This window comes from Perognathus longimembris, chromosome 28 (assembly GCF_023159225.1).
Source record: "Perognathus longimembris pacificus isolate PPM17 chromosome 28, ASM2315922v1, whole genome shotgun sequence".
NCBI classification, from domain to species: domain Eukaryota; kingdom Metazoa; phylum Chordata; class Mammalia; order Rodentia; family Heteromyidae; genus Perognathus; species Perognathus longimembris.
In genome coordinates this window covers 104,209,703-104,235,144 of record NC_063188.1, presented here as the reverse complement: position 1 = coordinate 104,235,144, position 25,442 = coordinate 104,209,703, and the positions used below count along the sequence as shown (strand labels likewise).

At 41.5% G+C, this 25,442-nt stretch overlaps 1 protein-coding gene across 1 annotated transcript in view; it reads right to left on the bottom strand.

The window, feature by feature from the left end:
* Window positions 1-1,858: 1,858 nt before the first annotated feature.
* Window positions 1,859-25,442, bottom strand: part of Ctps2 (CTP synthase 2) — a 95,828-nt gene continuing 72,244 nt past the window's right edge. Inside the window, 3 exon segments of the mRNA XM_048336227.1 lie at window positions 1,859-2,069; window positions 3,378-3,476; window positions 19,227-19,371. Coding sequence (XP_048192184.1) covers window positions 3,395-3,476; window positions 19,227-19,371 — 227 coding nt within the window. The 3' untranslated portion in view covers window positions 1,859-2,069; window positions 3,378-3,394.

Genomic DNA, 25,442 nt, shown 5'->3' with positions numbered 1-25,442 from the left:
ATATTCCGAGCCCTCGCTTTATGGTCATTTTCTAGGTGCTCTTATCCCTTGGCTATCCAGTAGTGTAAGCAGCCATGGTCCTACTAGTCTACATTTTGTTTGATTCCTAGATCAAAGGGAGTGTTCGAAGAAGGGGAAAAATCACCTAGCAAAACCAGAGAGCTTGCTTCATTGTTTCTTAAGTGCCCTTTTTCCAGGTTCCATTTACATGCATTATTATCCATCAGAAAAAGTGCTTGTTAACAATGACTTTAGAAATCATAATCATTAAAATTGAAAATCTCCATTTAAGCCAGACTCCCTCTTTGTGATGTTAAAAGCATCCCCTCCGCGCGTTCACCCTTCTCTCTGTGAGGCCTATTCCAGCTTTTAACCTGGGCTTTTCATTTGGTGCCTCTTGTGATCTCTTCCAGCTATAATTTTTACAAGTAGAACCCTGAAGCTTTTTAATATTTTTGTTTACCAGAATTATTCAGCTTTAGGGTTTTTTTTACATGTGTTGGGTATGTTACTTTTCTGTGACATCTTTCCAAATAATTCAATGGCACCTTATGGCTTTAAAAAAGTTTAAAAGGGGAAAAATGAAGTGAACAGTTACAGTGTTTAAATTAGTGGGAAGGCTTATATATGAGCAACAAATTCTCTTAAATATATTCATCAGGAAAATCTAGGAAGTATACTGCATGAAAATGTCAACTATCTAGGCCTCCTCCTGAATTCTTCTCTTACTGGATTAAAGGACTGGGGTTATTTATTGTCCTACACTTTCTAGTAATATACTTGATGTGTTAGCTGGGAAGTTAAGGATTAAGTGTGTCTTTTTTCTGACTTATCAAATGGAAACAATAAGGCAGGTGAGGGACAGATGGGGCTCGATCCTGTCTCTATTTTATATTTTGACCTTTTACTGGAAATTTTTTATTCATTTTTATTTCTGCAAGTACTCAATTAAAATATTACTGAATCTTCCTCAAACAGCAACTCCACTCCTAAGTACATACCCAAAAGAACCAAAAGCACATACTCCAACAAATATTTGCACATGAATGCTGACAACAGCACCACTCACAATAGTCTAAAGGTGGAAATGAGCCAAATGTCTATTAGCCAGTAAATAAGGTGTGGTGGCAGACATAAAGGAATTTTATTTGCCCATAAAAAAACCCACAAAGTTCTACTACATGAGACAACATGGATGAACCTTGAAACAAGTAAGGTAAATGAAAGACACAAAAAGGTTACACACTGAAAGATTCCACGTATATGAATTATCTAGATAGGAAAATCTATACACATAGCAAAGAAAGGGGAGGTTCCAGAGGATGGGAGGAGGGAAAAATGAGGAGTAACTGCTATCAGACATCAGGATTTATTTTGGAGTGATGACAACTTTAATTTTGGAGTACTGACAACATTTTAAAACTCGATAAAGGAAGTGATTGCAAGATAAGAGCAAATGCCACTCAACCATTCCCTTTAAAATGGTTAATTCTGTTGTGTGAATTTCACCTCAGTTCAATTATGGATCTTGATTGCTACGGTTTTGCATTTCCTTTCAATTTTGTGTTTAAAGTGAGGGTCATCCTTGCCACTCCAAGTCTTAGAAATGCTAAATTTTACTTTTTCCTGGGAAATAAGCAAGATGAGTAATCAAAATATTCTTGGCCAATATGCAAACCTGTGGTTGAGTTTCAGGGTGAGAGAACAACTCCTTTTTTTACTTAATTTTAGCACATGACCTGTCATCCTACCACCAAAGAGGGCCCAGTTACCTGGATGCTTGTTTATCACGGTGACATCATGACATCATTATGTGCTGGCCAAAACACAAAAACACTTTCTTCCCCATAACTAATTGTTGGGCAAAGTTTAATTAACTACAAATGTATGAATATCAAAGGTGGCCTCTGGAGTAAATGAAAATTACTCCTCTGGCTCTGGTTCATAAGAACATCAGCAGACTCCCTTTGAGTCTTTCCAGTCCGTTTGGTACACATTGGAGGAAGTCTTTACAAGTGTGGTGATTGCTTCAGGTAATTCCTTCATGTTGATTACAGTAGCTTCAGTGGCTTCAAAAAAAGAGAATATGAGTATTAGCAACATCAAAAATGAATAATGCACATCTTAAAAAATACATCCAGCTACTCAGGAGGCTGAGATCTGAGGAGCGAGGTTCAAAGGCAAGCCTGAGCATAAAGTCTGTGAGACACTTAGTTAACCACCAGAAAACTGAAAGTGGCACTGTGGCTCAAAGTGGTAGAGCACTAGCCTTTAGCAAAAAAGCTCATGGACAGTGTCCAGGTCCTGAGTTCAAACCCCAGGACTAGCACAAAAAAAAAAAATGTCTCCAATTGGGCACTGGCGGCTCATGCCTGTAATCCTTGCTACTCAAGAGACTAATATCTGAGGATTATGGTTCAAAGCCAGCCTGTGCAGGAAAATCCATGAAACTCTTATATCTAATTAACTACCAAAAAATGGAAGTGGACCTGTGGCTCAAAGTGATACAGCTTTAGTCTTGAACAAGAAACAGCTCAGGAACAAGTCCCAGTCCCTAAGTTCAAGACACATGCACGCACACGCACGCACGCACGCACACACACACACACACACACACACACCCCTCCAGATAACCTGTACACTATGTTTCCTTGTTCCTGAAAGTGATTGTGTCTGAGCTAAACCTAAGTACACATAGCTGTACTTCCCCCCTAATGAACATATGCAGTATTCTCAGATAAATACAAGAAGAACTCACACTAGAGCAATGAACTCTTGACAGGTTTTCCCAAACCAGCCATCCCTACTAAAAAGAAGCTATCCAATTTGAGGTCTGCCACTACCCCTAGGGTAATCCCTGGCAACATCTGCCTCTAAGAATAAATTTAGGCAAGTGATGCAGGTTCCTGTCCTCTCTCATCATGTGTGATAGAGCCACAGGAAAAATAAGCTGACCCTAGACAGTAATCTTGTCTCTAATATTTTCCTACGAAGAAATAAAATGCTATCTTATTTTATACAAATGCAAGGGAATCTGCCATACAATGAGGGGCCTACATTAGGATCAGCAAACTGTTTTTGTAAATAAAGTTTTACTGGCACAGAGCCATGTCTATTTCTTTCTTTCTTGCCTATGGCTGGCTGCTTTCCTACAACAGTGACAGATTTCAGTAGTTGTGGCAAAGACTCTAAGACCCACAAGCCTAACATACTATCTGGCCTTGCAAAAAAAAAAAAGTTTGCCAATGCCCAACCAAAACTCCAACTCCAACAGCTATAGTCCCCAGATTCTCATTTATTGGCATATTTATACACTGATTTCTGGCCTCAGATGCATCCTATCTCTCCCAAATACTAACTCTGGAATTTTCTCTTACCTTCTCAGAAGAGCCTGTTATTCCAAGTCAGTTGTTAGATTCAGATCAGACATCTTTGCCTCTAAAAAGCTATCATCACTGGAATCATTGCATCCATCACTAGAGCAAGAGAAAAATGAATATAGCAAAGTCTAATAAAAACCCATAACAATTATTCAATTGTCAGTTGCAAACATGTTCCATAATTAACCTCCATCCAGAGAGAATACTAAGGAATGGTCTGTTACCACTTTGTCCAACCACACATAATGGCCTCCTTCTTGGGTTGTAGAAATGAATTACTTGCTGTCATCAGAAACTAGAACTTACTTATTGAGAAAATTTAGGGGGAAAATCAATTCAAGTTGAAATATATCTTCTGGATATCACAAATCATCAGTGAACTTTATCAAAACCTGGATTTCTCTCCTGTTCCTCTTACCTATGGTCTGCTTTCTACTAGAGCTGTTCTGGTTTTTTTATTATTTAAAATGAAGGTCTGTGTTGATAAGTTCCCCTTTATTTTCTAAGAATCTACTCTTCAGACTGTGATCTAAGTCTCAAGCTATCTGAAATTAAGTATCACTTAGTCCTCTCCCTATTAATCTCAATTTGTTGTCAAGTACCTGCAATATTAGTTGGATATACAGAGGTTTTTCAAACTTCATCTTTCTGAGGCCAACTATTTCCTTTGACAATAAGGGATTCAGGACACAAAAATATGATTTGATGTTGGGTGCTAATAGCTCATGCTTGTAATCCTAGGTACTCAGGAGGCTGAGATCTGAGGATCATGGTTTGAAGCCAGCCCAAGCAAGAAAGCCGGTGAGACTCTTATCTCCAATTGAGCACCACAATAGTCAGAAATGGCGCTGTGGCTCAAGTGGTAGAGTGCTAGCCATGAGCAAAAGCAGCCCAGGGACAGTGCCTAGGCCCTGAGTTCAAGCCCTAGGACCAGCACCAAACAAACAAACAAACAAACAAAAGAATATGTTGGCATAGTGAATGTTTTAAGCAGGAATCATCTGAGGGATAGATAAAATGTGTAGGAAGGTCTTTTGGATTTTTCCCCAGCCCTTCTGCACTGAAGCATGTCACAAAACCCAGGAATAATGCTCTTGATCTTTCTTGGGAGTAGATCCATGAGACCCTCAGGTGAAAGGTGTCCTCTCCTTCCTCTGAGACACAAGGACAGAGAGAAGAATCGGAATCAGTGAGTCCTGTTTAATTTCCCAGTCCATTCCATGACATCATACTCCTTACCCTATTCTATTTCTTCACAACTCTCCACTCTTCCTCAAACATGCTATAGAAAGCATGAGGGTTTATGTGTTTCATTTCCTTAACAAAGACACTTATGTCACATAAAATTTATATTAGGGCTGGGAATATGGCCTAGTGGCAAGAGTGCTTGCCTCGTATACATGAGGCCCTGGGTTCGATTCCTCAGCACCACATATACAGAAAATGGCCAGAAGTGGCGCTGTGGCTCAAGTGGCAGAGTGCTAGCCTTGAGCAAAAAAGAAGCCAGGGACAGTGCTCAGGCCCTGAGTTCACGGCCTAGGACTGGCTGGAAAAAAAAAATCTTTTGTACAACTACTTAAAGATAATCATAAGAATAAAAAAGCTGGGACTGGGAATATGGCCTCGTGGCAAAGAGTGCTTGCCTTGTATACATGAAGCCCTGGGTTCAATTCCCCAGCACCACATATACAGAAAACGGCCAGAAGTGGCGCTGTGGCTCAAGTGGCAGAGTGCTAGCCTTGAGCAAAGAGAAGCCAGGGACAGTGCTCAGGCCCTGAGTCCAAGGCCCAGGACTGGCAAAAATGATAATAATAATAATAATAAAATACACATTAAAAAATAAAAAAGCTATGTTAAATAAATGTATATATTTTTCTGTTAGTAATCCATCTTTTGCTAGCAGGGCCTCAGACACGAACCTAAGCTGGGGAGAGGAAAAGATGTTTTTCCTCCCCTCCTGCAACATGAAAGGACTAGAGAACAGTAAACACAGCTGTGAAGGCCTGATTCACTAGTCAGATACCATCTTTTTGGTTTCAGCTGCAGATTTGCTTTTGTCTCTGTGTTCCTCCCTAGATACAAAGGAATTGGTCATCTATGCCTGTGGGCAAATCCCACAGGGCGCTGGGACTTGGTGGTCATGATGACTCGGGCCTGCACCTTGGAGCAAGACTCAGGAAACATGCACATATAAAAGTTAATGTACAGAATATCAAAATTGAGAGACAAAGGATAAAAAGACAAATGACTCCAAAATCAATACTTGCAAAACAATTTGGTGTAAACCAACTGAACAACTCATGGGGGAGAAGGGGAGGGGGGAGGGGGCAAATGAGGGAGGAGGTAACAAATAGTACAAGAAATGTACCCACTGCCTTACATATGAAACTGTAACCCCTCTGTATATCACTTTGACAATAAATAAGTAATTATTCAAAAAAAAAGTTAATGTACTTGCTAAACTTGCCTTGAAATCCTAGCCATTTCAGGTCATATTTTCACTGTGATTTATATGCCAGCAGCATGGAAGTTTTCTATTCCAACAAACATGCACAAGGGCACTGGTGGTTCACACCTATAACCCTAGCTACTCAGGAAGCTGAGATCCGAGGATCACAGTTCAAATCCAGCTCATGCTGTAAAGTCCATGAGACTTGTATCTCCAATTAACCACACACACACACACTCAAAAAGCCAGAAGTGGAGCTGTGGCCCAAAAGCTCAAGGACAGTAACCAAGCCTTGAGTTCAAGCTCCAGGACCAGCACATGTGCGCACGCACGTTTGCACACATGCACGCGCGCACGCGCACACACACACACACACACACACAACCTTTCTCATCAGTCCAAAGGTTTGAGAAATATGCCATTTCAAATTAGAAGTCTATGGGATGATCTTATTTCCTTGAGTCACATATAGTATTCAGTATAGAACTGCTTGTTGAACCGCCTATCACCATGCTGGCTTTCCTTAGAAATACATCTCAATGAATTAGCTCTGCAATTGAACTTCAGCTCTGAGACATAAACTCCGTTTAGGTCTTCTTGCTTGGTCTCAAGTAAACCAGCACATTAATGAACTCCACTAGAGTGCTACTACTACTGCTAGGAAGTATTCATTCTGTGCCTGAGCCATCTCAATCATCTGCTGACTGGTAGCAATCAAGAGCCTGAACTCCATAGCAAGTAAAATTTCACTCTTTAAAAAAAAAAAAAGGAAGAGGGGAATGATTTCAGAAATTCAAAGCTGACAGATTAAAATCAAAGATTTACCCTATACATATATTTACCTTATACATATTGAGTATTAATAAATAGATTTTTTAAAGCAAAAAAAAGATATTCTTTGCTTTCTGGTTTGTATGCTTGCGGTCTTCTGTGACTTTTGGAGAAAACAGCAGAGATATAGGGACATTAGAGCAGGGAGAAGAGATGGAAGATTATGAATTGGGCTATGGGCCTGGGAATGTGGCTTAGCGCACATTGAGCTTGTTTTGCTCAAGGCTAGCACTCTACCACTTGAGCCACAACACCATTTCTGGCTTTTTCTATTTATATGGTACTGAAGAATCGAACCCAGGGCTTCACGCATGCTAGGCAAGCGCTCTACGGCCAAGCCACATTCCCAGGTGTCAAATTTTACACACACCTCTTTTCCCATCTCTAAGTTCAGAGAAGAGTAGGGCGGGTTTACATCTTCTCTCTCACAGGTTCCCCATCCTATAAATAGGATTTGGGGGCAGTGCTAGAGTTTGAACTAAGAGCCTTTCACTTGCTAATAAAGTGTTCTACCACTGAGCCATACCTCCAGCCCAAGATTTTTTTTTTTTTTTTTTTTTTTTTTGGCCAGTCCTGGGCCTTGGACTCAGGGCCTGAGCACTGTCCCTGGCTTCTTCCCGCTCAAGGCTAGCACTCTGCCACTTGAGCCACGGCACCGCTTCTGGCCATTTTCTGTATATGTGGTGCTGGGGAATCGAACCTAGGGCCTCGTGTATCCGAGGCAGGCACTCTTGCCACTAGGCTATATCCCCAGCCCCCAAGATTTATTGATACCAATAATTATTTGTTAGCCACATGCTTTTGGATAGTTCACATGACCCCTTGAGAATAAAAAAAAGTAATAAATTACCAATTTCACTAAAACATTATGAGAGCCAAAAAAGACAGAGTAAAGTTCCTTGAAAACTATATAAAATGTATAAGCTGTAGCTATTTGTGAGGGTTACATATCATATTCATAATATAGTATTTCCTTCAAACTTATAGATTACAAAGAATCAAGAGAGATGGCAAAGGGTATGATTTTCAGAATGGTTCCCAGCCCATATTAGCTGGTGGGCTTGGGTAGGTCTATTTCTAAACTTTCTTATTTCCTATCTGAAGGCCATTTACTCCAAGCTCTGCCAATACACCAAAATGGCACAGACTGAATCTAGCAAAATGAGGCTCAGCTTGAGTTCATTCATTCCCCACTAATTTTCTTTCATTTGTGTTCAGAGACCCAGGGTATCACAATAAAGTAAACCATGATGCTCTGGAACAAAATTAAGAGGTGTTACTGCCAAACTTGTGGACTTGAGGGCATTCATCGGCTGACAAGAGAAAAGAAATGGTAGAAATACAATGGGAGTCATGAATGAACATAGAACAGTGGCTTCTATACATACTACAAAATGTGGGAGCCACTCTGTGCTATGCATGTGTCTCAGGGTGTTATTTCTGTTTCACACAGAACAAATGTAAAAGAAATCATAAGCTAGATTTATCTGAGTGTCTTTCCACTTAATTAAAAACATTTCAGCTCTGTCTTAAGACTAATCTCTCTTTCTGAATAATCTACCATACACACTGGGTTCCCCATGGGAAGAATTCTCAGATACTACAGTCTTTCATTGTTATATTGCTGTTTGTTTTGAGACAGTCTTACTATGGAGCTCTGCACACTTGTTTTGGGACTAGTTCTAGGAGGCTTGAGTTGAGCACCCAGATGCTACCCCCTAGCTTTTTGGCTCAAGGCTACAGCTCTACCACTTTAGCCACTTCTCCACTTCCAGATTTTTGGTGCTTAATTGGAAATAAGAATCTCATAGATTTTCCTGTCCTGGCTGGCTTCAAACCTTGATCCTCACATTTCAGCCTCCCAAGTAGCTCAGATTACAGACCTGATCTATGCCAGACTTGGCCCTGAACTTTTGATCCTTCCACCTCGGTCTTCCAAGGGCTGAGATTATAGGAAGGTCCCACCACTAGATATTAAGAGTTCTATATGTTAAATTCTATAATGTGCTAACAAATGCAGACACATTCATGTGTGTCTTGTTATGTTTAAGGAAGGTATTCTTAAACCTGCACTGTCCAAAACAGTAGCTACAAGCCATGGTGTCTGTCTATATTGAAATCAATGGGAATCAATTAAAATTAAAAATGCCATTCCTCGTTTGCACTGGCTACCATTCTGGTGTTTCATAGCCACATGTAGTTCATGACTGTCATATCTTTTTTTTTTTTTTTTTGCCAGTCCTGGGCCTTGAACTCAGAGCCTGAGCACTGTCCCTGGCTTCTTTTTGCTCAAGGCTAGCACTCTGCCACTTGAGCCACAGCGCCACTTCTGGCCATTTTCTATATATGTGGTGCTGAGGAACTGAACCCAGGGCTTCATGTATGAGAGGCAAGCACGCTACCTAGCCCCCATGACTGCCAAATCTTATAGTGCAGATTATTCAACATTTCAAGTCATTTCAAAAAAGTTTTAATGGATAGTAATACTTTTAAAACAATAAGTCATATTTTTAAAAACAAACTACAATCATCATGCAATAGACATCATTTCCTCAAAAAGGTTTTGTTTTTAAAGGTCTGGCTACCTACAAGTAAGTAAAATTGAAGCAAATCTCTTTCATGCCCCCCACAAAGAGTAGAAACTCTCTGAAAAAAAGGGGATTTTACAAGACTTTCTGACAAGACAAAAAGCAAAATCACATGCAGCCATACACCCACATGGGAATCACTGTCATTAAGACACTCTCTTGTCTTACAAAAGAGTTCATCACAATGGCTTCCATGCAAATCTTGACACTGACAGATAAAAGATGTTACAGTGAGATATATTTATCAAAGACATCCAGTTCCTAATAAATTCCCAATGTAAGAAAACATATTCCAAGGCACTAGTAAAAGGGCATCTGAATGCCTAGCACAATCCATTCTAGGCTGACCCCAGAAAGCTGGTAAATCACTCTCCATTAACAGAAAGGAAGTAATTGGATATTTTTAGTTTAATGACACGAGGCCAGGAGCCAGTAGCTTACTCCTGTAATCCTAGCCACTCAGGATGCTGAGATCTGAGAGTCCTGGTCGGAAGCCAGCCCAGGCAAGACAGTGAGACTTTTTTTTTTGGGGGGGGGGGCGGGGGCATCAGTCCTGGGGCTTGAACTCAGGGCCTGGGCACTATCTTTGAGCTTCTTTTGCTGAAGGCTAGCACTTTACCACTAGAGCCACAGTGCCACTTCCAACTTTTTCTGTGTATGTGGTACTGAGGAATAGAACCCTGGGCTTTATGCATGCTAGGCAAGCACTCTACCACAAAGCCACATTCCCAGCCCTTGTGAGACTCCCATAAACTCCAATAAAGTACTCAAAAAAAAGCTCAAAGTGGAGCTGTGGCTCAAGTGGTAGGGCGCTAACCTTGAGGAAAAGGAAACTCAGGAACAGCACTCAGGCCCTGAGTTCAAGCCTCGGGCTTGAACACACACACACACACACACACACACACACACACACATTAATGATATAGTTACGATTCCCAGCATGCACATGTTCCTACATATTTTCTATCAAAATCCATTTCATGTGGGGAAAAGCATGTTTTAAAAACACATTGCCATGCACACAGGAAGCATTGTCACTGCCATACTTACTTCCTTCTCAAAGGGTCCCTGGAAGCCATTAAATGGGAAAGCAATAGAATAATAACTTAGTATGCTTTCAACGAGTTTTGCATTTCATAGTAAACAGTAGCTTACAACCCTGTTGGAGCATTAAAAGCACAGTAGTTTGTAGTGCTCTGAACTCCATTCCTGGCTGGCAACCACACTACAGGGGGCTATGATCAATAAAGAGCACCTTTTAACCTACATGGACTCCCAAAGGAAGGCGGACTCAAGCATGATTTATTAACAGTAATTTACCAAGGGAGGGGGGCAGAAATGTCAAGGAATGGAGTTGAAGTCAATCACAGAAGAGAGCTGTTTGAAAAGAAGTTTTAAAAGCATGACTCAAAAAAGGAAGCAAAAGTAACAATCCTGCTCCCCCTTTCCCTTCCCTTTTGTTTGAAATGTAATAAATAGGCAAAAACCCCATTGTGACAGTAGGCTAAAGTTTCCAAAGTATCATGTTGACTATTCTTCACACAAACCGAAGGACCAGAAGAAGTGGTGACTTGGACCAAATTCCCCAGGAAGTGGCTGATACAGAAGTCAAATCCATTGCACCTGATCTACTCACTGAAACTGTCACCAAATAGGACATGCGCAGCCCCTAGCAACATCAATCGTGCAGCCCAAAAGTCAAAAGGCAAGGTGAGTGCCGGTTTGAAATCATTCTAGAAAACAAACACCAGGTTCATACAGAGAGTACTAGCTTCTTACACTGAGTTCAAAGCATGATTGTTCAGAGCCAGAGCACACAAAGCCAGCCAAAGAAGGGTAAGTCCGCCTTACAGGAAGATAATGAACACTGCAAACAAGGAAGGGGGTCCTCTCGCCCCCACCCCCACCTTAACAATTGCCAAAAGCTGCCATCCTAATGGTAAATAGATCAGTATTTTCCTCCCACAGAGCAGTGCAGGAATATCTATCAACAGCCAAGAGGCAATGGCATTAAAACCCTCAAGAGAATTCCAGGGACCGCAAGTTGTTCCATATGGATTTATGTACATTTTATCCTGTAAGCCAAGGAAAGCCATTGAGGGTTTTAAACTCCAGAATAATGTGGGAGGATCGTTCTGACAGCAGAAAATGGATTCGGAACAGGAAAGCTGGAGGCCTAGAGACCACGTAGGAGGCTCTGCAGAAGGCAAGAGATCCAGGAGCTTAGAACTAAAGTAAACGTAATAATAGCATAATAATAATGATAACTATTATCATAGACCAGGCACTGTGCTAAGTGCTTTATATGTAATGTGAAATTTAATCTTCATTACTATCGTGGGAAGCAGGGCCTATTATGACTCCTCTGTGTGTGTGCACTGCGGGGGATAGAACGCAAGGCCGTGTGCATACTAACTACACGCTCTACCACTGAGCTATACCCTCAGCTCACATCATCTTTTCCTGTCTGTATGCTTGTGAGTGTGTGTGTGTGTGTGTGTGTGTGTGTGTGTGTGTGTGTGCTATAATTGGGACTTGAACCCCAACACTCCAATTCTTGCTTGGCTTTTTTGCTGATGGCTGACACTCTATCACTTGAGCCATAGCTCCATTTCTGGCTTTTTGCTGGTTAAATGGAGTATCATGAATCTTCCTGCCTGGGCTGGCTTTGAACCTTGATCCTCAGATTTCAGTCTCCTGAGTGGCTAGGATTACAGGCACCTGACTTTCTGTCTCTTTCTTTCTTTCTTTCTTTCTTTCTTTCTTTCTTTCTTTCTTTCTTTCTTTCTTTCTTTCTTTCTTTCTTTCTGTCTCTTTCTTTCTTCCTTCCTTCCTTCCTCCCTCCCTTCCTTCCTTCCTTCCTTCCTTTCCTTCTTTCTTTCTTTCTGTCTGTCTTTTTTCTTTCTTTCTTTCCTCCCTCTCTCTCTTTCTTTCATCTTTATGCCAGTCTTGGTGCTTGAACTCAGAGCCTCACCCTCGCAGTTGGATTTTTCACTCACATCTGGGGCTCTACTACTTGAGCCACACCTTTACTTCTAGCTTATTGCTGGATAATTGGAGATAAGAGTCTCACAGGATTTTTCAGCCTAGACTATAGTCCAGGATTATAGTCATGAGCTACTAGCACGCACCTGCAAAGGGTTCTTAAACTCAATGTGTAGGGATTGTGCATAATTACTTTACAGGGCAGCCACAGAGACACATATGCTGAAAGGCAATGGACAATCTTTAGACTCATCTTTCATTTGTTGTTTAACAATGGAATTCATGGTGCTGGTGAAGGGGGTGTGACTCGGTGGTAGAGTACATGCTTAGCATAAGCAAGGCTTTAAGTTAAGTTCAACCCCAGCACTTAACCAAAAAGGCAGCACCAGTGGCTCACAAATGCAATCCAGCTACTCAGAAGGCTGAGATCTAAAGATTGTAGTTTGAAACCAGCCCTTATAAGACAGTTGGTGAGATTCTTATCTCGTTAATCAGCAGAAAGCCAGAAGTGGAGGTGGGGCTCAACTGGTAGAGCACTAGCTTTAAGAAAACGCAGGGACATGCCGGACACTGGGGTCTCACGCCTATAATCCTAGCTTACTGCGGAGACTGTGATCTAAGGATTGTGGTTCAAAGCCAGCCCAGACAGAAAAGTCTATGAGACTCTTATCTCCAATTGGCCACCAGAAAACTGGAAGTGGTACTGTGGCTCAAATAGTAGAGCGCTGGGGCTGGGGATATGGCCTAGTGGTAGTGTGCTTGCCTCATATACATGAAGCCCTGGGTTCGATTCCTCAGCACCACATAAACAGAAGTGACACTGTAGTTCAAGTGGTAGAGTGCTAGCCTTGAGCAAAAAGAAGCCAGGAACCGTGCTCAAGCCTTGAGTCCAACCCCAGGACTGGCAAAAAACAAAACAAAACAAATAGTAGAGCACTATCCTTGAGCACAAAAAAAGGCTCAAGGTCTGGGAATATGGCCTAGTGGCAAGAGTGCTTGCCTCCTATACACGAAGCCCTGGGTTCGATTCCCCAGCACCACATATACAGAAAATGGCCAGAGGTGGTGCTGTGGCTCAAGTGGCAGAGTGCTAGCCTTGAGCAAAAAAGAAGCCAGGGACAGTGCTCAGGCCTTGAGTCCAAGGCCCAGGACTGGCAAAAAAAAAAAAAGGCTCAAGGACAGCACCTAGGCCCTGAGTTCAAGCCCCAGAAGTGGCACAAACAAAGGTGCTCCTGACAGAGATTGTGGTTTTAGATACTAAAACACTCACAATTACAAGGATTTGAGTGTGGGAATCTGTAAGTGCAATGAGGTCTGCCAAAGAGAATTGGAGCCAGTCCCTGACTCTCAGAAGGCTGACAGAGGCCTGAGAAAGATCTGTTGCTCTTAGCATCATTACAAAGGCCACGGATCTCACCCTAGGTGTAAACTATTCAGCTTCCCAGCTTCCCCAGACCTTGCAGCCTGGCCGGAGCCTAACCAAACGGTGTGTGTTACCTGCTCACCTGCACCTCCTGTTTTCAGGAAGGCACCTAGGATGGTTTTCCCCCACTCCGGTGTCGGTAACTTCAAAGAGACTGCTACCTTGCTTTCTGCACATAACCTCCCTACTTGATGTTGAATAAAAGCCCTGTTCACGGGACCCTCGGGAGGCAGGCAGCAGGTCCCCTGGTACCCCGAAACCGGTTCCAAGGTATGGTCTCCATCACTGCTTTGCTCCCGGCTGAGGTGGAACAAGGAGCTCGCGGTGGTTTGCAACATTTCAGTGTATTGTATTTAGTACAAGTCTCCTAATATTTTGCTTACAAGTATGTGAAACAATCTCATTGCATTCGCTATGATATATGCCAGCCAGACCATGTAAACTGTTGTTATCTTTACACATGGGACAAATTATATTTAGACATTGGATGACAGACATCACCAAAGAATTGTAATGATTTATTTAACAGACCTATAATTTTCCATTGGATTTATTTATTCTAAAAATGGATTATTAATTGGACTTGTACAAAATGGAGCTAACACAATAGGCTTGAGGCTGACATCTTTAGAAAGGCTTGCAGACTTGGTCCTTGGCTGGTGTCAGGGTCTGTAGCTTTCAGAATGTGTGCTCCCTAACTGATAAGATTATTTCTCTGAAACAGGACGTAAGATATCACAAGAAATGTACACACAGCCCTACTATGTAACTGTACCCTTTTTGCACAACACCTTGTCAAAAAAATTGTGTTCAATTAATAAACAAATAAAGAAAGAAAGAAAGAATTAAAACCAAAAAAAAGATTATTTCTCTGAACCTGGGCGCCAGTGGCTCATGCCTGTAACCCTAGCTACTCAAGAGACTGAGATCTGAGGATCACGGTTCAAAGCCAGTCCATGAAGGAAAGTCCTTGAAACCATAAAACCAGAAGTGGCACTGTGGCTCAAGTGGTAGAGTGCCAGCCTTGAGCTGAAGAGCTCAGGGACAGTGCCCAGGCCCAGAGTTCAGGCCCCATGATCGAGAAAAAAAAATTATTTCCCTGAGCCTGGGCAGAGAACTTGAGCCACAGCTCCACTTCTACTGTTATGTAACCAGCTCTCCGTAAATCCCTAAACTCCCAAGTCTCAAATGTGCTTCTCCAGGCGGAAATATCACCCACATGTTATGTTTTCACTGCTAGAAGGAGGGTGCATTCTAGGTGATGGATCACAGGAAGGAAGGAACACAGGAAACCTGCAAATGGCTATCTACAGACTCCACTTAACATCTTTTCCCTTGCTGGTCTTGCTGCGCATGCTCACTGTGTCACAATGATAAAATACTAGCTGTGACTACAACTAGATTCTGATTCCTTCCCAAAAACTACGGAATGTGTAGGAGGTCTTGGGAGGCCTTTAAACTAAGACAAGAGCTTGATTGTGCATGGTACATTTTAGTAGCTCATAACAACCTGCAAAATAACTACTCTGAAACTATTATACCCTTGAATAGACTGCTACAGTTCTAAAACTAGGGTGGAATTGGTCTTTATAACTGCTCTGCCATTCTCAAGATATTTACTTTACCAGCTCTCAATCTCCAAATAATATTCTTGCTATAACCTCTCAAGTGCTCAAAGATGAATACTCTACCAGGCAGAAGACAGAGGGTAGCACTCAGGTATTCTTACTCGAAACCAAGTCTTTTTATACTCTATGTCTTAAAGACATCAGCAGTCTATATAGCACACATTTGAATAGCATCAGAACCCATTTCCAGGCAAGGAAGTCATTATTCTAGTGTTTGTTCTACAGTTGATTACAAGAGTTAAACTTGTTGGAAAGAAATACAGTTCCAGCTCAACTCATATGAAAGCCTGGCCATCAAGACAGTTGTTTGCAACCCAGATGCCCCTCCACAGACGAATGGATCCAAAAAATATGGTACTTATACACAATGGAATACTACATAGCGATTAGGAATGGTGAAATATTGTTATTCGCAGGGAAATGGTCAGAACTCGAACAAATAATGCTGAGCGAGACAAGCCTAGAACACAGAAAACAAAGGGGCATGATCTCCCTGATATATGACTGTTAAGAAAGGGTGACGGAGAGACAGTAGAGACCAAGTCTGTGAAACCAAAAACAGCTTGTCAAATAGTATTCCCCACAGGATTGGGGCAGCGACCCAACAGTATGTAACTAAAACCAAACAATTACTCAACATATAAAGGTCAAAAATTGACCTCTCAATGGAATACAGTAGCTCAAAAGCTAGGTATGTACGTTCATATAAGACTACTGTCGACATATGGTCTAATATCAACATTACATTTAAAGCCCTAGGCGAACTTTCTTGGGTGTGGCCACGTGGCTACTGTATATGTTCTTGATACATTGTGTATTGTATATATGTCTACCTGACCTAGAGAAGAGATAGAAAAACAGGACGTAAGATATCACAAGAAATGTACACACTGCCCTACTATGTAACTGTACCCTTTTTGCACAACACCTTGTCAAAAAATTTGTGTTCAATTAATGAACAAATAAATTAATAAAAAAGACAGTTGTTTGCTTTTCAAAGCTCACTAAGTCCATGAAGCTAGACTGAGAGGAGTTAAACTACCAGGCTCCATTGTAGTCTCGGTGTCTGTCACTGAATTAATTCATAGTCACCATTCTTGGTCGAGGATACCCCTGCAAATGTGTCAAGACTGGACTAGACTATATCCATTTTCCTCAGCTACCTGTATGTATTACTTTAATGGGAAATAAACGATGCCTGTGTTAGCTAGGGAGCCAGAGAAACAAAGATAAAAGATGCTGATTTTCCTTGAGGAAGGTACAAGTTTGTAATTAACACACAGAATTCTCTCACAACCCCCAAAGGCTATTAATCAAATGGAATTCCAATATAAGCATCAGAAATTTATTAAAAGGGCTTTTGTTCCATCCAAGATATACTGTGCCTATTTCAGTAATTGCTAGCAAGCAGTTTTCTCAGAAACTGCCAGGGAGATTCATTTGGAAACCATGCCTCTAAGCAGGAATTGGCAGGCCGGAGGACACAGGTGTCCAGTGCCCACAAACTACACAGGGCTCATATGCTAGGAATGCTTACCAACAGTCAGATAACTAGGAGTGAATAATCGCTCCCAGCCATCTAACTTATCCTACTGCCATCCTTCTCTCATATTGTGTGATCCCAAAGTATAACAGAGACTAAATGGAGTTAGGAAGGATCACAGTGTCCGTGAGACATGGAACCACACTGGAGTTTGTTTGTATGCCAGTCCTGGGGCTGGAACTCAGGCCCTGGGTGCTGTCCCTAAGTCTTGGTGCTCAAAACTAGCACGCTAGCACTTGAGCCACAGCTCCACTTCTAGCTTTTTGGTAGTTTATTGGAGATAAGATTCTCACAGAATTTCCTATGCAGGCTGGTTTTGAACCAGCCAACCAATCTTCAGATCACATCCTCCTTAATCGCTAAAGTTGCAGGCATGAGCCACACTGTGCCTCCAATGCCCAGCCACACTGAAATGTTTAATCCGCTGCATAAGTTATATAGTCTGAGAACACCTAAGCATCTTCTTTATATGAAATGTCTTATATAGAACCACAGCCCTTGAGTCACATAGTGTGGAAACCTTGGCTGAAGCAGGGAAGACTTCGGGGCTCCCTCACTCATTCCTCATGGTAAGGCCACACGCCAGCTCTGCACGCACAGTTTGAAAGTCAGTGCACAGACGGACTCAAGACTGCAGACAGTGATCATTAATTCAGCAAGGCACCTGGCATGCAAGCTATGTAAAGTCATTCTCCTATGAACACAGTGGCAAAGAAAAGGCTAGAGTTGTGAGCTTCTGCAAGCAGGTAATGGCATTAATACAGAAGATTGTGTAATACATGTTTCCACAGACACCCATGCACAGATCCTGGCAGCCTTTAATGACAGTAATGCAATGGCCTGTTGAACAGGATGAGGCTCAGCAATAGGAATCTTCTAAATAACAAGTAATGACACTGGTAATCACTCTTCCTAAGACTATGCTATTCTGCTTGGTTCCTTCCACTTGCAAACTTCTGACATATTTTTCAAGGAAATGAAGTAAAGACGTTTACTAAAGAAAATTTTTTTACTCAAACCTGATCTTCACAATCATTGTATAGTTCACCTAGAAGAGTAAAATACATTTTTTTTTGCTTTTTGAAATAGTCTTGCTATGTAGCCCAGGCTGGCCTAGAACTCAGTATGTAGCCCAAACCAGCCTGGGATTCTCCTGCCTCCACCTCCCAAGTACTGGGATTATAGGCATGCACTACCACACACAGCTAGCAAAATACTTTTTTACTACTAGACATTAAACCCAGAGCCTTGCACATGCTAGGTAAGTGATCTACCATTGAGCCATATCCCTGATCCACAAAATACATTTTAAATGTAAACAGTAATCAGAGTCAGGTAGATATGATCTTGGTTTACAATAATGCTACGATAATGAAAATAATAATAATAGGGGCTGGGAATGTGGCCTAGTGGTAGAGTGCTTGCCTCGTGTACATGAAGCCCTGGGTTCAATTCCTCAGCACATATATAGAAAAAGGCCAGAAGGGGCGCTGCGGCTCAAGTGGCAGAGTGCTAGCCTTGAGCGGGAAGAAGCCAGGGACAGTGCTCAGGCCCTGAGTCCAAGCCCCAGGACTGGCAAAAAAAAAAAAAAAGTACCAGAATGGAACTCCTTTGTACAGTTAATATACACTAATGAAAAGATTACAAATTAGAATATAAAAATAATAACATTAGGATTATAATTTATAGGAAATTCCATAGGAAAAGGCTTCAGGAAAGATACTAAAGGCAAATCAGGAAAGTAAAAGATTTGACCACATAATTTTTTATAAAATGAAAGAAGGATAAGGGAGAATGATAGGGGGATGAATTTGACCAACGTGCTTTGTATGCATATGTAGAAATGTCACAATGGAACTCCTTTGTACAACTAGTATACACTAATAAAACTGTTTTAAAAACCTAAATAAAGGCAGTATAACTACAGTATGTAAAACGGTTCTTTTCAGTAGGAGGATTTGAACTCAGTGCCTTGTGCTTGCTAGGCTACTCTCTACCACTAAAGTCATGCCTTCAGCTCCCTCAGCTAAAACTTCAGGGAGAACAAAAGTTGCGAGTAGCAACATGAAAAAAAATGATGAAAAGGATATGAACAGGCTAATAAACATATATGATATTCATATATACTGCTTTTTAGAGAATCAAATGAAAATCTGATTTTTAAAACTTAGAACACTGATCAAAAGTGCACAAAATAATACCCCGTGTCAGCTGGGACATTACCACTGCAAATGTGATTAAATTGTCTTCACAAAGAGAAATATCATTTGTTTAAGGTTAACAAAAAGTGATCTTGCACTTTAAAATTTTTTATAACAATATTAAATTTTGTAAGCCACCTAAGATGGGAGGAAGTACACATCTCGGGTCATTGCTGGAACAGTAAGCTGGTTGGTTACCTGCAAGACAGTTTACACATCTGCTGCAGGTAGGCATTCAGGTTCCCAGTGGCTGCAAGTAACAATCCCAAATATGGAGGTGAAGGCTTCATAGGCCTAGAAGAAAATTCAGGATGGAATTGGACACCAACAAAATATGGATGATCTGAAATGAGAGCAATCATAATGTGATTGAAAAAACATGAGAACTGCTTGGAAGATTATCTCATTATTGAATAAGAAAACTTAATAAGTGTGAAAATGATTAGTTATCATCATTGGGAATTTCGTGATCCATTTTTGGAGAATTCCAAATGGTAAAACATTTCACTTCAGAAGAGATGTAGAATATGACTTCTGGAAGGGGTTATACTGAGCAAGAGTGGTTAAGCAAGAGTGGTTTTCTGTTGTTTTTGTCCTGGTGGTTATTTGTGCTGGTGCTGGGTCTTGAACTCAGGGCCTGGGTGCTATCCTTGAGCTTGTTTGCTCAAGGCTAGTGCTCTACCACTTGTGCCACAGCTCCACTTCCAATTTTTTGGTAGCTAGTTGGCGATAAAACTTTCACAGAGGAGCTGGGAATGTGGCTTAGTGGTAGAGTGCTTGTCTAGCATGCATGAAGCCCTGGGTTCCATTCCTCAGCACCACATACACAGAAAAGGCTAGAAGTGGCGCTGTGGCTCAAATGGCAGAGTGCTAGCCTTCAGCAAAAGAAGCTCGGGAACAGTGCCCAGACCCAGGACTGGCCAATTTAAAAAAGTCTCACACAGTTTCCTGCCTGGGCTGGCTCTGAACCATAATCCTCAGATCTCAGCTTTCTGTGTAGTTTAAGATTATAGGGAGCCACCAGTGCGGGCTCAACCCACTCCTTGATGGCTTCTTGTAGACTTACATTGGCTCTATTTCCATGATAACGCTTAGACTTTAGGCTAATGTTGCTTGAGTCATCCTTTCTGTTAGGTGGCTTCAGGCTATTTTCTAAAGGTCTTCTCCAAGAGAAGGGTCTTCTCAGATAAACCAACACAACTGACTCAGTGGGCTGCCTTGGGAAAGAGCAAGGACGATTGTCTTTCTATTCAGAGCAGCCTATTGGATATTAACCACAGTACCATAAAATAAACTGATTCTTTTATTTTTGCCTATGCTACCTTATTCCTGTGATGAAGAGGCTCTGACTGATAAAAGGATGACCTTTTAACAAGTTCATGGTGCTCATGCCCCAAGGTAGCAAGAGTTCAAATTATTATTTTTTTCTTCCTTCTACTTTGCTGACTGCATGAACCTTTCCAATGAGCACATGTTACATACACTATCATGGGCTGGGGAAGAAATGAAGTGATTTGCATAGTAAGGGTTTGGAAGAAGCCTTTCAGAAAAAGTATCTTTCTTTAGATATCTGAAATCCTCTGTTTAGGAATAATAAGAACTAAATAGGCAATGTTTCTGGGTAGGTTTCTGAGATTCCAAATTCTCACCCTCTGCTGAAATCAGAGCTCTAAAACCTAATGTTTATCCAAGATTAAGCAACATACCTGAGCACTGGTGGCTTACACCTAGCTACTCAGGAGGCTGACATCTGAGGACGGAGGGTCAAAGCCAGCCCAGGCAGAAAAAGTCCCTGAGATTCTTATCTTCAATTAATCATCAGAAAAGCTGGAAGTGGAGCTGAGTCAAGTGGTAGAAGGCTAGCCTTGAGCAAAATAAACTCAGGGGTAATGCCCAGGCCCTGCGAACAAGCTCTAGAACTGGCTTGCACACACACACACACACACACACACACACACACACACACACACAAAATATCATTTGATCATCTCTAATCTCATAATTGCTATAGTACAGGTTAGGATCAGTATTCTCAAATACCAAAAACAATTTTAATTGCTATATGCATTAAACTATGAACTATAGACATTATTTTATAGGACGTAAAGGTCACTTTAAAACCATTCAATGAGATGTTTGATCAAATGATCTAAAAATCTAGTATGGAATTCCAAAATCATAAAATTCCTGCCACCACTGCTGTTAACTCAAAGCTGTTAACCACAATAATAAGGAAATGACTATTGAACAGCAAGGTTATCATTTAGAATTCTGCTATACAAAATGGTAGCTTCTGGTAACACATGGCTATTCATATTCATTAAAAATCAAACCAGTATGTTTCAAATGCTCCATAGTCTCACATGGCTAGCAACTACCATCCTGAACAGGACAGAAGAATTCTGTTGTTGTAGCAAGTTCTATTGGACACTTCTGTTCCCAGAGATTCAGTACAGATATACACTGTATTTAAGCAGAAGCCATCTTAAACTGGAGGGAAATTCAGGTATGAAACTTCGTTGGAAGATGGTACCTCTTTCGGGAATGTGTCCCCTCAAGGAAAGAAGAGAAACTATACGCCTCTAGAGAGGACACTAGGCAATGTAGCTTTAAGTATAAGACACAATGAATGTTATAGCATACTATATAGGGGTGTCTTGGGAAGAAAACAGACAGAAATCCTGTTTGTATAACACTGTGACTAGAAGCTGCTCGTGTTATAGCCAACAACAGGCTATTTGAACACACAGATCATTGCTCTGAATCATTTTATCTAAAAAATTCTCTGCATTAATATAAATGACTAAAAAGGTTTTATTTGGGGGCTGGGGATATGGTCTAGTGGCAAGAGTGCTTGCCTCCTATACATGAAGCCCTGGGTTCAATTCCCCAGCACCACATATACAGAAAATGGCCAGAAGTGGCGCTGTGGCTCAAGTGGCAGAGTGCTAGCCTTGAGTAAAAAGAAGCCAGGGACAGTGCTCAGGCCCTGAGTCTAAGCCCCAGGACTGGCCAAAAAAAAGGTTTTATTTTGAGGTTGTTCTATCAGTCAGATAAAGTACCTTTAAAATAATGGGCTTAGTTGCTCTGAAACAAATTGTGACATTATATAAATGTCAAGCTTTGTGTTTTTCTTAGGGTCCTTTAGAAGCTATTGGACACTCACACTATGCTTCTAAGTGGCATTCAAGACCAAAATTTTCTGGGGGAATTTCCCTTCATAAAATGAATTCCCTTACAGTCAGCTTTTAAAAATTGCAAGGTTTTACAGAGGCCTTCATTTCCTTTCCAACCCACATGAAAATTGAACGCCTCAGTGAGAAGCTAAATCTTTGTGATGAAATGAAAAAGAAGCTTCTCAGGATTTGCTGACAATGAGGAGAAACAGAATTCCAAGAGAACACATACTAGAACAAGGTAAACAAATACTTTTCTTAAGACAGTCCCTGCCTACAAACATGCATGATAACATATATAGGGCTCTATACAAATGCGCACCAACCAATTAAAGGGAGGGTATACTTAGGGGAACTAAAGTACTGTCTTCAAAACAAATACCAAGAGGTGAAAATGGGCAAGAAGGAGGGGGAAAAGTTCAACAAATGTCATCTCAATGGCCCATGTAGATTATGTCAAAATTGAACAATGTAACTTGAGAGATGGGATGGAGAAATGGGGAAGAATGATGGAAGGGGTGACATTGGTCAAAAAAAAAAAAACAGGCTGGGAATATGGCCTAGTGGTAAAGTGCTTGCCTCATATACATGAGGCCCTGGGTTCCATTCACCAGCACCACATATATAGAAAAAGCCAGAAGTGGTGCTGTGGCTCAAGTGGCAGAGTGCTAGCCTTGAGCGGGAAGAAGCCAGGGACAGTGCTCAGGCCCTGAGTTCAAGCCCCAGGACTGGCCAAAAAAAACAACAACACTGTGCTCATAACCTGATTTATGGAATTATAACCTCTTTGTACACCTATGTAATAGTAGTAGTATCAGCAGCAGCAGTAGTAGTAATAATAATAATAATAATAATAATAATAATAATAATAAAGAACAAAGGAAATTCCTTTCCCTTTCATGTGCTAGAAAGACTTAAGAGGCTCCAATAACAGTGATCCATACTTAAATTCTACATAAGCACTTTTATCAGAAATACATGGTCACTATTTTAATTCAAAACTCCAGGCAGGGATAGACAATCTTAGGCAGAGTGTCCAATGACAATAATAGGAAAAATAACAGTCCATGGAGGCCATGAACCTGGGTTTGCTCCAGTCCCCTCGCCCCCAGTGCCTAGCTAGATGGCTCTGGACATGTCACCTAACCTCACTGCACTGGAGGATTAGCGACCATTTTGTGTTATAAGTCACATGAGGGCATGCATGATGGAGTCCCTAGAAAGATTCTAGTGACAAGCATCTAGTGAGTGCACAATAAATGGCTTGATTTCCCTCTTTCAGGGTTCAAGTCAAATGCTAGTGTGTTGAAAGGAGCCTTCTCTGACATTGATTCTCTGATATCAGTTCTCCTTTCTTCTCAGGACTCATAGAGTACTCAATGACATTAATAACCAAAAAGAAAATGGGCAAAAAAGGCATTTGAGCCTGGCATTGGTGGCTCATGCTTTTAATCCAAACTACTCAGGAAGTTGAGATCTGAGGATCACAATTTGAAGCCAACCTAGGCAGGAAAGCCTGTGAGATTCTTATCTCCAATAAACTGCTCAGAAAAAGCCAGAAGTGGCACTGTGGCTCAAGTGGTAGAGCACTAGCCTTGAGTACAAAGAGGCTCAAGGACGGTACACTGAGTTCAAGCCTCAGGACCACCAAAATAAAACAAAACAAAAAGGCATTTGAACCAGGCACCAGTGGCTCATACCTGTAATCCTAGTTTTTTAGGAGGCTGCATCTCAGGATCCCAGTTCAAGGCCAGCCCAGACAAGAAACTCCATGAGATTCTTCTCTCCAAATAACCACCAAAAAGCTGGAAATGGAGGCTGGGAATATGGCCTAGTGGCAAGAGTGCTTGTCTATCATACACAAAGTCCTGGGTTTGATTCCCCAGCACCACATATATAGAAAACAGCCAGAAGTGACGCTGTGGCTCAAGTGGCATAGTGCTAGCCTTGTGAGCAAAAAGAAGGGACAGTGCTCAGGCCCTGAGTTGAAGGCCCAGGACTGGCCAAAAAAAATAAAAAGCTGGAAATGGAGCTGTGGTTCAAGTGGTAGAGCAGTAGCCTTGAGCAAAAAGGTTCAGGGACAGAGCCCTAGAGTTCAAGCCCTAGTAGCTGCATACACACAAAAAAGGCATTTGAAGTAGGGAACTGAAGATAGACAGACTAAGAAAAAAGAGTCTGAGGCTTACAGCACATAAGTTGAAAGGTCAATTCCAGGACATCATGATACCATTCTAAGAGTATCCCATGTATGTTTTCACATTTAATAAATGAAAGTAGTTTTACCAACCAATCTGTATGCCATGCACTGCACAGTCAGGGCGCTATCCTCATTTCGAGGTGCTGAAAAAGGAGACTGCCCCATGCAGGAGGGAGCCTGAGGATGTGTCTGAGTTGGATTCACCATGCACTGGGGCTATGATGACTGAGATGGAAATGAAATCTCAAACACTGTCTTTCTTTCCAGACAGACTTTATAAAACTTGATGACTGGTTACAGGTGGATGCGTAAAGGGGGGCGGGGGGGGGGGGAAGAGCTTAATAATCCAATCTAAAGCTTTCCAGTCTAGGAGAATGGTTCTTGACAAGGGGCAAATGCACTCCTCAGGGACATGGGATAGTCTGGAACTGTTTCAAAATGTCACAACTAAGTCACAGGGGGAAGTTTTGTCTGCAACTGGAATCTAGAGGACACCACATTGCACACAAACTGGTTAAGGCTTAGGAAGGGTAAGAAAAACGCTGGATACAGAGATTGATGATACCTTAACATAGTCAGAAGAGAGAGTATGTAAATCTAGTTTTAGACAAATTGAGAAGAAAATGCCAAGAGACCATTCAGAGAGACTAGCAAATCAAGAAGAAACCTGAAAATGTTCCATTCAAGTTTGTTCAGTGAAATACAGATGTGTGGGTCTAGACCAAGGTTGCAAATATAACGGGTAAAGGGCCAAGTAATACATTCTTTAGGCTCTGCAGGCCAGAAGATCTCTTTCTCAACTACTTCTCTCTTCCATCGTAGCATCAAAATCAGTCATAGACAACACATTATTAGTAAGTGTGACTGTTGTCAGGCTTCAGAAAAGATTTCCCAAAGTCCTTTGATCTAAAGAGATCAGGAGGGCTGGGAATGTGGCTTAGTGGTAGAGTGCTTGCCTAGCATGCATGAAGCCCTTGGTTCGATTCCTCAGTACCACATCAACAGAAAAAGCTGAAAGTGGTGCTATATGGTTCAAATGGT